Source organism: Cajanus cajan, chromosome 1 (genome assembly GCF_000230855.2).
Source record: "Cajanus cajan strain Asha chromosome 1, NIPB_CcT2T_4, whole genome shotgun sequence".
Lineage (NCBI taxonomy): Eukaryota > Viridiplantae > Streptophyta > Magnoliopsida > Fabales > Fabaceae > Cajanus > Cajanus cajan.
Genome location: NC_138517.1, coordinates 72704536 through 72717949, shown reverse-complemented (window position 1 = coordinate 72717949; position 13414 = coordinate 72704536). Strand labels below are relative to the sequence as shown.

The window sequence follows — 13414 nt, the reverse complement described above, 5'->3', positions numbered from 1 at the left end:
CATTTTACCTCATGCGAATAATCTTTTAGTGTATATTAGAGTGCACAAGCATCATTTTCCTAAGTATATGTAATTCAGGATCCATTCCTATCTTGTTCTAAATGCTTTACTATTGTTCTAACAACCAATTAAAGGCTTATGGGAACAAATCTGATTAATCCGTTTCCCTAAAATATAAAAATGTGAAAATAATAATATAAATTCATTTTCGTTATCTCATTTCATTTGAGGAAAAACTATAAATATTTTACTTTTATTTGAAGCGCAAACTTTTCCCTCTGAGCGATGATTAAAATACATGCACTTCTCTCCATTCTTATTTAAGAATATACATGCACCTTCCCTTTTTATAAGAAGAATACGAGTTACACTTCAATATTAAATAATCGCTTTCAGACTAATTGTTAATGTGACTCTTAATAATATTTTCATTTCTTTTCCTGGAACAATATTTAACATCACCAACAAATAAGTTTGATCATTCTATTGCTGATTCTAGTACTGTAGAATATATAATGAATTTAAAATACTTTTATTCCTTATCAATTTTTAATCTTTTATTCCAGTTTCCGATATTACATAATTGTATTAATTGTAACTATTATATATATATATATATATATACACGAAAGAATTCGAAGTAAAACAAAACACATGAATTTTTCAAAAAGGAAGAAAATGAGATAGAAATAAAGTAGCTAATTAGTTATAAAGAAGTGTATGTATTAGCAATAATACACTTATTTTTATGAGTTAATCACTTATATACTGTCAGTGTAAAGTTTTTTTTTTTTTTTATACTATAGCAACTAATTATATCTCTTAATTGTGTCATGTCTATGTTAAAAGTATATGTGTTTAACTCTGTTTTATTGGCGGAATACACGAAATCAAAGATTTAATTTTTTGATATAAATAACTACTGGAACAGCCTAACAGTGGAGGTCAAGCCAAAGTAGTATACACTGAGATTTGAACTATGGAGTTTTCATTGTAATAGTTATTAATTTATATTTAAAAATATTAATTATGGAATTAATAAACATTTTTTACTATAAATAATTACGTCAAATCATAAAATAGCTCTTTGTAATAGTAAAAAACTAAAAAAAACACATTTGCAGTTAAAAATATTTAAGTATTCAACGAAAAATATTTTTGCATTCTAGAAATATATATAAAATATATTATACTTCGTGCCTCTAAATATTCTTAAAAATAAAACAAAAGATATAATAATATAAATGATTATTTAGAATTGTTGCTAAAAATATTTATTTTTCATAAAAATTGATATAATTATCCAAGACGAAAAATAATTATGGGTGGAAGTATTCTTTTTATATATCAATATAGATGACGTTGTTTGAATGTTTAGTTCATGAGTTGAGCCTATACAAACAACCATGCAAAATTGTGACTGCTGCTTCCTTCTGCATGGGCATGGTTGCTGCCACAAATTTATACAACAGTAGTATATTATGCAATTAATTAAGAACTGTGTTACTATCTCGCGTGGCTTCTCTCAATTTTCACGTCATTGAATAGGAAATTAGGTAATAATGCTCTCTTGTTTGAGAGCCATAATCACCTTGGGAAAGGATTAATGAGAAAAAAATAAGGATGATAGAAGACAAAGGATATATCCTTGAATTTAATATTAATAATTTTAATTATGATTTGGGGTTTGTGGATTTATGCGTTTAATTCAGTTTCATGCGTTCACAATTTAATTCACGGACATGATTGCTTTTTATTTTTTTGGCCTGTGTTGTTTTTCTTTCTTAGCCCAACGAGTCTTAAATTGTTGTTTTTTATTGGAAGAATCAGCCACATATGTCCATACAATATACAGGCCCATGCTTTCGAGGATTTTACTAGAGGTTAATTTGACAATTTCAATCACTCTCTATCTACCTTCTATTTTTTACTTTTATTTTTTAACAATCCACCGTGGCCATTATATTACAATTACTAGAACATATATAATTGTAGGAGGAAATATGTAATACACGTATAGAATCCGAGTATAAAAATAAAACATTTTAGTTAATATAAATAAGTTATATACATGTATATAATAATTCCAAAATAGTCTTTTGTCTTAGTGTTGGTCGCGTACGATTATACAAACTATCACAATAGCATCGATACTAACCAAAAAGGCATCGCCAACCCAAGTAGCAACTGCTCCTCCAGCCTAGCCTTGATCTGTTTTCATTTAACGTATGATCATCACAGTCCAAATCACAATGGAAACAAAATGGTAAGTTAGAGTTCAAAAACATGTAAATATAGAAAATAATTCTATATCAACATCATACCATAAACATATATGAAAACTAAACATTCCAATGCAAACATATATCTTATCCAAATCATGTCAGACAAGACATCTAACAATGCATATGAATATACCACAATATACATCATATGCAAATGCTTCATGCATTTACCCATAGAAATCTCCTAACAACTGAGTAATCTAAATGGTTCGATTCTACTGAATCAACCCGATTATCTCTAGACTAGATAGACCCATCAACACGATCATCTCTAGCATAGATAGACCCATCAACCGAATTGGCTTGCCATTCTCAATATCATGATTTCTCGGATTTCACTACTTATATTAGGGAAGTTAATTTGGTTCCACCGTTAGTAGTGGTATAACTGAGTATAAGTGTATCACGACCTTGACATGAATTATCAAGTCACGTGTGGAGTTAGCCCACTGGCTATCTTCAAGGAGCCATGTAACCTTTTCAGGTACTTGGTTAAGGGTTGTAGCCCTCGACCTCCTACCTTACTCAACCATTAACTAAAGACCTAAAGGAGACTCAACATACCTCAAAACCTACTTCAAGAGACACACCTTCTCATGGAGGGTTTTCAAAATAGTGGCCTACTCGAGCACCACTCCAAGATTTCCTATGGGGGATTTTTAGTTTTCAAAATAATTTCCTTTCTCAAGTCCAAAGTTAGTCAATCATGCCTTAATGCCATACTGCATTCTCAACATCCACACCTTATGCATACATCAACTATATACATCACATTCAGTCAATGCATATAGAGATCAACAACCCCATATAGATGTACGACATGTATATGCTCAGCATTATCTAACACCATACAATCATCTATATATGCTATATCCAATCAACATACATAGAATAATCATCATACACCATACATTACAAGAAAAATGCTAATTTTTGACGAAAATTTCTGACGGAAAAGAGTAAATTTTCGACGGATTTCCAACGGATTTAAATCCATAAAAAAAAAAAGTGGCGTTGGAAAAAAAATTCGTCGAAAATTTCCGACGAAAAATTCCGTCAGAATTTATATATTTTTTAATTTTAATAAATTTATTAATGTAATAGTCCTCATATTTGGCCTCTCAAGAGTTTTACTTCACGACATTTTACTTTTTAGCGTGTTTTATCCTTACTTGCACAATTTCTAGGAAATTTCCTAGAAGGTTACCCATCCCTATATTACTCCAGGTCAACCACGCTTAACTGTGAAGTTCTGATGAGTAAGCTACCGAAATGTATATATATGTTGTCAGTATAACTTATACAAATTAATTCATTTAAGTCATCCTCAAATATACAATCTCATACTTGTACTATAATAATTTTATAATAATAATAATAATATATTCAATTATTCTTTATTTATATGTACTTACTTTTATAATTAACATCTACTTATTTCTATTTAAAATTATTTAATTTTATAATTTATAATGATAATATAATTTATAAAATTATAAATATTTATTTATTACATACTTATAAATTAAATTTTAACATTTTAAATAAATTATTAATTAATTTAATATATTTATTTACCTTAAATCAAACATATAAAATTCAAAAAATGTATTTATCCTTGTTTTATTTTCTAATTATCAACCATTAATAAATTTATATTAATTATTTGTAAAATTTAATTTTTAATTTAACAATTAATTGGATCGATGAAATTCAACACACACCATGAGTTATTGAGCGGAATAACTTTACCAAGAGTTATTTTGTAAGTTATCTTAAATCAAACATATAAAATTCAAAAAATGTATTTATCTTTGTTTTATTTTCTAATTATCAACCATTAATAAAATACTAACATAAAATCTTATCTAATTATATCATAATATTTTCATATCAAATTTAAAACCAGTTTTTACATTTTCGACAAATATAAATTTTTCAGAAATATTCCATCAATAATAGTCTTTCCTACAAAAAATTTTTTTATCGAAAATATAAATTTTTCGAAAAATTTAATTTAATTTTATAAGAAATCATCTTTGATTAATATAACATTTTGTATATATGATTTAAGAGTAAAAAATTTTCAATTTAACGGTTGGATTTACAAAATTCACATTTACTATAAAGTTATTAAGCGGTATAATAGTTAATAAAAGTCACATTTAATATATATATATATAAGGGGAATTATAATTACAAGGGACTTAACATGTGTTAGGTTTAATCACAAGGTGGACAACTCAAGTGAGTGAAGAGGAGAGTTAACTATGGGGTGGCAGAGAGATAGAGAATGACACTCGAGAGACATAAACAAGACCACTCAAGAGGGAGAAAATATAGTTAGCGCTTGTGCATATGACACGATCAAAAAGAGAAAATGATTAACGTGATGAGTGGGCGAGTTATTAAATAAATATTTTGTCAGCTTGTAGCCAACACTTAAATTAAATATTTTTAAAATAAATAAAGAATAGTGTTAGAAAATCCAACTCTAATGTTACAAAATAATTTCAAAATAAAAAATAGTATCAAATAAAATTGACTCTTTGGTTAAAAATAGTTATAAATTAAAGAAGGTTAAAATATTTTTTAAGTCTTTATAATTTTATTTACTTTATATTTTAATTTTTATAGTGTAAAATATTTTTTTTAAGTCTCTATACTTATCTATTTCAATCTTTTTTAGTCCTTATAATTTAATATAAGTTTTTTCAATCACTATACTTATAGTTTTTTAAATTTTTTTGTCTCTATTATTTTTTTTGTAACATTATCTATTTTGTGTTGGCATGGTAAATGTTTTCAATTTTATGAGATTAAAAAAGAAATGTTTCTCAACAATGAGTGTCGTAAATGAGAGTATAAAAAAGACACAAAATGTCAAGAAACCTAATTTGTGACACCCTCTACCTCGTATACTATAACATATAATTAATATAAAACTAAATAACCTAAATATGATAAAATAAACTCAAAATTCATGTAGGTAAAGAGAATTACATTGTTAACGTAAACTAAACTTGACACAAATAAATAAATTACAAGCAATTGAAACCAATATTCAATTTAAATAACATGAATTAAAATCCTAACTAATCTCCTGTGTCACGTGTCTTATAAGAGGAAAATTCAATGTTGAGAACTAGGTCTCATCACCAACATCCTCAATACTATGCTGATGATTATAATAACCACAAGAAAATAACACAAAAGAAAAGAGAGTAAGAAACGTCTTACTCTAACTCGGTGCAAGAATGCAAACCGAGTAGCCAAACACAAATAGCACATACAATCATATATAGCATACTCAAATACACATTATCATCATTTAAACGACAATAGATATAATTATAATGTATTACGCAATGGACATGCACTACATGTTAGCATGCATGTGAAGCTAGTAAAAACATCACACTTGTGCATTATCTCCAACAATACACTAGACTAGTTTAGGAGTAAATGTCGGGTCACATCCTCTACGTACTCTCACTAGAAGGACATACTACTAGGGCCTACTCGGGATAACTATGTAGCCTAAGATACATCCTATGATCTTAAGGGCATGATTGAGACTTCCAAATCGAGTTATCCCCAAGGTTGGTTCCCAAGCTTTTACATAAAGGACATTCCCTAGCGGTGTATTCCATATCCTACCCTTAAAAAAACAAATCTTTTATGCATATGATGTATTTCAAATAGACTTTATGCATTACATTTACAAGGTTCCATAATCCCACATTTAACATACTTTTCATATCACATTACTCCTAATTTATATTCATATGTTCATTTATCGGTATCAATTCATATCACGTTAACATCATAATACAGGATTATAACATAAAATTCAACAGAAGCACAATAGGAGATTCGTAGTAAGGACGACACCTAACAGCACACACCTCGAGCCCCATGCGTGACCTCTAGAGGACCACATGGTCCCAAATAGTAAGAAAATCAGTTACACCATTTCTTTTTAAAAGAATATGTTCTAAAAAAAAGTAAAATAAAAAAGTGTGTAATTGTGACCCATAACCGCACAAAATAAATATAAATGTGTAGTTGTGACCCACAATGACATACAAATACAAATATATACACACACACACACACATATATATATAATTGGGTCGTTGTAACCTACAACAACCCTTAGTTAAGTCAATTTGTGTTACTGTGGGCTTTAACAACTCATTTTGAGTTGCTATAGGTTGCGACTTAAGTTTAATGACTCAAAAAAAAAAAAAATTGGCCATGTGTCACAGGTGTCGCTGTGGACTACAATGACACTATGTAAAACAACTCCAAAGACGTAATATATTTTCAAAGAAATTTCATTTATATAATTAATTTGTAAAAAAAAGTCCCACAAGAATGAATAGCCATATTCCTCCTTTACGATGTTGTAGGAGGGGGAGGTAGGGAAGGACTTAGCTGATTAGGGAAAGCTACTTGGGATGTACAAGGTTGGAATTTTTTTCCAAATACTTACACGAAATGAGTTTGGATTAAATTTGGGACACTCTACTTCTAGATGTCACGCTTAGAGGGTAGAAAGAGACAATACTGTATCAATTTACTCTAAACACTACTAGAATTTCTGTTATTACATGCGACTTTTCCTGCGAATTTTTATGAAAAATTCGCAAAAAACGTTGTTCCTGCAAATTTTTCTGTGAAATTTTATTTGTAGGTAATACCTTCGTGGATAATATATTTTTGCGAATTTCAAAATTCGCAGGAAATTTTCCTGTGAAATTTCTTGCGAAAAAATTCGCAGGAAAGTTTCTTGCAAAAAAAAAGTTTGCAGGAAAGTTTCCTGCAAAAAAAAATCGCAGGAAAGTTTCATGCGAATTTTTTCGCAAGAAATTCTGTAGGAATATTTTTTACAAAAAAAATTAAAAAATTACTATAAATTCTATCAATAATTCTTCAACTTTCAAATGCTCACAATGAATTCATTTGAAACATTTGTTTTCATGCCTCCAACATGTGATACATAATCTTTTCAATTCTAAGATTGTAAATTATAAGTCTAACACTCAACCATGCAAATCAACTTGTAAAGTAAGTGTTGTCCCAACTTATATACTCTTTAATTGTTTTATTTTTAATCGATATGGGACTTGAAGTTTTTTTAAAATATTAAACTTATTAATATTTTTTATTTTTCCTGCAAATTAAAATTTGCAGGAAAATCCACAGGAAAAGTTACCTGCAAAATTTTCTAGCATTTAGTAAATATTACTTGTGAATTTATTTTTACAAGAAAATCTGTAAGAAACAAAATAAAATTCTTACAATATTTTCTGCAAATTTTTACCATAGAAAAAATTTCTATGATCATTAAAATTGTAGAAAAATTTGTAAGAAATATTTATAAATTAATTTTTGTAAATAAATTCGCAAAAAATTTCTGCGAATATTTTTTTTAGGAAAATTCGCAAAAAATTTCTGCGAATAATTTTTTGCTAGAAAATTCACAAAAAAATTATGCAAATATATTTTTGTAGGAAAATTCACTGAAAAATGACACTTTTCTAGTAGTGAAAATAATTAGGTGGTTGGTAGATTTAACTGATTGCCTAGAACTCCTAGTGGATTAGGATAAAGTTTAGGAAAAAATTTAAGTATAGTTCTATGTGCTGTGGTTGTTGTTGTTGTTGTTTTTTTTTTTTTTTAATAATTAAAGTTAAAGTTTTATCTCAATAATATACATAAATATATAATAATGAGATGTTAAACCCTAGAATTTAAGTGTATATATATTATAAATGTAAAACCTTAACTTTGCTGATTAAATAATAACACAAAATCGTATTTAAAGAACTGTTTCTAAATTTTGTATTAAAATTAATAGTATATAACATAAGGCGATTACACTGTTTGTATTAAAATAATTCTAACGCAATTAATTAAATACATTAAAATACAATATAAATCATGAATAGCATAGTCATTTGCTAATTTACGTGAAAATTATATTGAAGATCCAAGTCCTAATTTACCATCATATTTTTATATAAAAAAGTAATGAGAATAATAATAGTAACATACAATCCATTTAAATATATTTAAAGGATAATGAACTAAATAATATTAATATTTTATTATAAAATTCATACTCATTTTAATAATTATATATTTGAATGTGTTTTTAATTAAATTATCTAAACAAGTTTCATTTTGATAAAAACAGAAGTACTTTTAGAATAAAAGGAACCAAACATAAATCAAGTTATATTAAATCTACTTTTAGTTAAACTTTAGTTTGTAAAGTTAAGTTCAACTGAACTTCATTTTATAAATTGCAATCCAAACACACACTAACTATGTACTAAGAAGAATTGTGTCATGTTGATCTGCTTTGCAAGTGGGTGTTATTTATAAGTAATGATATTTTAACATTGTTCATAAAATTAAAATGTTTATTGTATATGTATCAGTGAAGCCGGACACACCCCTTTGGTCTCCATCTTGATCAGATAGACTAATCGGGCCTAATGGGGGTCGGACGGATAAACAATCCCTCATCCTCGACGAAAGTCACGCCTAGAGCCTCAGAATCAAATTCCCGAACACCCCTTCGGCTCCACCATTACCCGAGCAATATCCAAAGGAGCAAAAACCTACACGGTACTCGAAAACCAAAGAGGTCATGTACCCCCCTTGGCCAAGGAGCAACCCGAACAGGTACTCAGCCATAACAAACATCGAATCATCCTAGGACACGGAAGGTACTTTAATTATAGATTCACAATAAAAATCCATGTTAGTTGTAATTAGGAGGCAGAATCCATAATAATTAGCCCATTACTCCAAAAAGTCCATTAAGTCCAAAAACGTCACTATAAATATAACATGGCTGGTGATAAACACACCTCCACTCTCGTATAAACACACCCCCTTTTTAAAAAAAAATATATAAAATGTCTAAATTACCCTTTAAAAAAAATGAAATTCTTAAATTTACACCTCCCTTCCCCCACCCTCCTTCCCCGCACCCCACATTTCACACCCCTCTTCTTCCCAAAGCCTCTTTCCGCTCAATGTTATTAAGCAATATACTTTTACAGTCATTCTGAATAGAAAAAAAGGACTAGTCCCACCATAATCAGCATAAGAAAGGTTCTTTTACAGTCATAGCATTTCGAAAAGTACTTTTACAGTCATTAGCATTCCGGAAAGTACTTTTCGGAATAGAAATTATTGTTCATATAATTCCGGAAAGAACTTTCCGTAATAGTAACTTTAATATTATGGAAAATACTTTCCGGAATTATATAACAAAATATTTCCGGAAAATACTTTCCGGAATAAGAATTTAATATTATGGAAAGTATTTTCCGGAACATTTTTATATAATTCCGGAAAGAACTTTTCGTAACAGTAAGAAGAAGAAGAAGAGGAGTGCCAGAAAGAGAAAGAAGAGGGGTGCGCAATGTCGGCAAGTGATTTTGTATGAGAAAGACTCTTACTTGTTCTATGAAAAGAAAGATTAGTACAAAAATAACTTTTAAAATCGGGGTTTTAAAATCAGTCATAAGGTAGCCATTTTAAAAGTGACGCGGTGGCCTGTACTGCAACAGAACGGCCCCAGAACGGCCCTTGCTGCAAGCAGAACGACCCTTGCTGCAAGAAGAACGGCCTGTACTGCTTGCAGAACGGGCCGTACTGATTGAAGAACGTGACGTACTGCTTGCAGAACGGGGCGTACTGAAAACAGTACGTCCCGTTTTGCTGCAGAACGGCCAGCACTGAAAACAGAACGGGCCGTACTGCAAGCAGTACGGGCCGTTCTGCTTGCGGGGAAGGGGGTGCGAGGAAGGGGGTGCGAGGAAGGAGGGGTGTAAATTTAGGATTTTTTTTTTAAGGGTAATTTAGACATTTTATATATATTTTTTTAAAAGGGGGTGTGCTTATAGGAGAGTGAAGGTGTGTTTATCATGAGCCATATAACATTAATGGGACTGATGAAATAAGTATGATTATTTAATACTGTAGCCTTTATTATTCTTTATCGAATACTCACTTGAACATTAGAATGCCTTTGTAGGTACCCTCCCCACCCACATGAACCAGGGATTTAGGATATCGTTATCACAAGGCCAAGGAAATCAATCACAAAGGAGGAAAATGACTAGGAAGTGTTTTTCACAGGAACAGTATTTGTACAAGTTGAATGATATTTATTTATTTTTATTGATCTAGTTGCATAAAAAAAAAACATAACAAACCATATTTGGCAGCATTAAGTTTGAGGGGAGGAAGGAGGAGGAGAGTGAATTTGAGGGGAATGGTTAAAGGATATGCATGCTTGGTAAAGTGAAAAGAAGGGGAATGGAGTGAAATATACATGGAACCCACGGGAATGGTAATTGCCTTAAAAAATAAGGGATTGGAGCCAAATTTAGTCTAAGGACATTAATGTCCCTCATTCTCCTTCAACTACTTGTTATTACTTACTCATCATCTACTTGTTTTTACTTCCATGACTCATGCTTGTTTTCACTCCCATGACTAGTCTAGTGTAACAGAGGTAACTAGTTGCTTTACCCTCTGTTTTTCTTTGCTCATGCTTACAATAAAATATATAAACCTACAATCTATGTATGATGGAGTTACAAATATGTGGTTGAAATATCGAATTTGGCACAAATATAAATGGCTATGGTTCCAAATTGAAGAAATCATATTCAAATATGTAAGGTTATATATTCCATTACAGGTACCTTTGTTGTGTGTCATATTCGAATATGATACAAATCATATTTAATTATGCTCATCTATATTTTATTATGTTCATTTTTATTATGTATCGTATTCGAATAAGTTGTGTATAAGTATCATATTTTGTATGATATCTGACAATTATATTATGTAGCATATTTGAATATGATCAAGTATATTACATTATGTTTAGCTATATTTAAATATATATATTATATATATATATATATATATATATATATATATTTCACCTATATTCCATTATCTTGTGTGATATTACATTATATGCATAAAAGATGAGAATCACACTCACCATATTCCAATAGACTATTATCATAATGCATTATTTACATTAAAAAATGTACATTAATGTACCAAAGATTAAAATGATAATTTTATATATTATTTATTTTTACATAAAATTTTAACTTGATAAAATATAATTTTAAATTATTAATTCATCTCTATTTTTTACCAAATTCCACTCTATTAAATAGTTATAAATTTTATTTTATTTTATTTCCTACCTATTTCCAATCAAATTAATTTCTACCAATTCTTTTTCATTCCCTCTCCTTCCTCCACCAAGCACAATAAATGATGAGAGATAGGGAAACAAAGAGATGGATAGAGGAACAGCTTAGAACAAAAGTTACAAATTATTCGAAATTCAACCCAAAAAAGATCATTGAAACAAACTTCTACCATCGACAATTCAACATTAATTCAAGAAACTAACAAGCTATCTTATCATCACGAGAAATTTCTCTACATCAATCCCGAATTGAATTTCCCTGAGAGGTGTCTGCAATATAAAATAAATGTTCCGTTTACCTTTCTAATTTGTTGCAGCATCTTCAGAGTTACTATTTTCATCTGCTTTGGTAATAATAGGAGTACGACGATATCGGATACATAACGCACTCACGACGAGACATCCAAACCTATTGTTTTCCAACGCTTCTAACGCATCTGCAAAACTAAACGCGGTCTGAAGCAAAGCCAAGTAAAGCGCAAATAACGCACCAATAGTTGAGATCCCCGCAACCCAGCTTGTCAAATAATGATGCACCAACGAAGCTCTTATTCTCGCGTATAAAGTTTTAAAGTAAGAATTCGCATCGTTCGCCACTTTGTGCAAGTACGACTCGTGTTTGTCCCGAACAATTTCTTTGGTAATGTTGTTGATTAGATCCGCCACGGCGTTGTCGCTGCCTAGGGAATGATGAAGCACCCCTTTGTAGTGAAGAAGAGAAACGTCTTTAGAAGAGTTGATGAGACCATTGAAGAAAAACAAGTAGGTTGTCACATCAGGGTTGCACTCTTTGTGGCACTTCTCAAATGCTACTATGTTACGAAACGCGGTTCCTCTGTGATCGTTGATGTTTAAAGGAGGAATAGTGAGTACCCTCCAAAAACCCCATTTTTTGCCAAAGGTTATGTCAAGCAGTTGTCTAGTCTTATCTGCTTTGATGCTCACACCAGCCTCCATCAACTCCGTTACGGACCGAACCATGTACTTTTGGACCTCTCTGGGCTTTTCTCCCTCTAGTTTGAGCCCAATGCTGGACCTAAGAAGATCCAGAAAGTGAAGCCGTAACTCATCAGAGTCATCACATTCTGGAAAATTCTCAGAATCCACGAGCAGCAAAGGGTAAAAGAATCTAAGAGCAAGTGCTTTGAGACTCATGCATGGTTGTGATGAAGTTGCATCATCAACCCTAGTCAACTCAAACAACTTGTTCAAAACAAACATAGGAAGCTGGTTTTCCAGCATAATCAACTCACGCCGAATAATGGGTAGCATCCATCTATTCAAACAAGGGACTTCATTGAATTCACACGCTGAAAGATCCCTCAAGAGCTGAACGATGAAAGAGGCATCGATTAGCATCATTTGTAGAAACTCGTCCTTGCCGAGTTTGATGTCTTCCATGTAACATCTTCGAATGTCGGATTCTTGTTCCTCGAGGAACTTGAAGGCCTCGTCCAGTTTGGCTCCATTGTTAGAGTTGAAGAGGCGACGATAGAAGTTTGTCTTGAGAGCTTCCATGTTTCGCACGTGCGGGGATCCGTGATGGTAGGGACCGATTGAGATGTTGTTGGGTCTGTAGGCTTTGCGTTCGGCCATACGCATGTTTGATGGGACTTTGTATATGCATATGAGGTTGTTTCTTTCTTCTGGTTTTCCACTTTCCAACTCTTTTTTCATGTGATGCTTCCAATTTGAGGTGAGTTTGTTGGCAGTGGCATGGAATTTTCTTGTGTTGAGGTTGTGATGCGAAAATCTGAGGAGGTTTCTACATGCCATTGTATTGTTGGACAAAGGATGGTGAACTAGTTTGTTGTGTTGCGTTGTGACGACTTGATGCTTTTTCACTTGCAGCAGGTCA

The 13414-nt window shown here is 30.9% G+C and overlaps 1 protein-coding gene across 1 annotated transcript; it reads right to left on the bottom strand.

The window, feature by feature from the left end:
• Nucleotides 1–11647: 11647 nt before the first annotated feature.
• On the bottom strand, nucleotides 11648–13411 carry LOC109787780 (UPF0481 protein At3g47200). The gene has a single exon (XM_020346346.3). It carries the CDS (start codon nucleotides 13330–13332, stop codon nucleotides 11860–11862), a length of 1473 nt encoding a protein of 490 aa, XP_020201935.3. The 5' UTR covers nucleotides 13333–13411; the 3' UTR covers nucleotides 11648–11859.
• Between the last annotated feature and the right edge of the window lie 3 nt (nucleotides 13412–13414).

Coding starts and splice junctions, on each gene's coding strand:
- LOC109787780 (XM_020346346.3), bottom strand. CDS start 13,332: ATGGCATGTAGAAACCTCCTCAGATTTTCGCATCACAACCTCAACACA.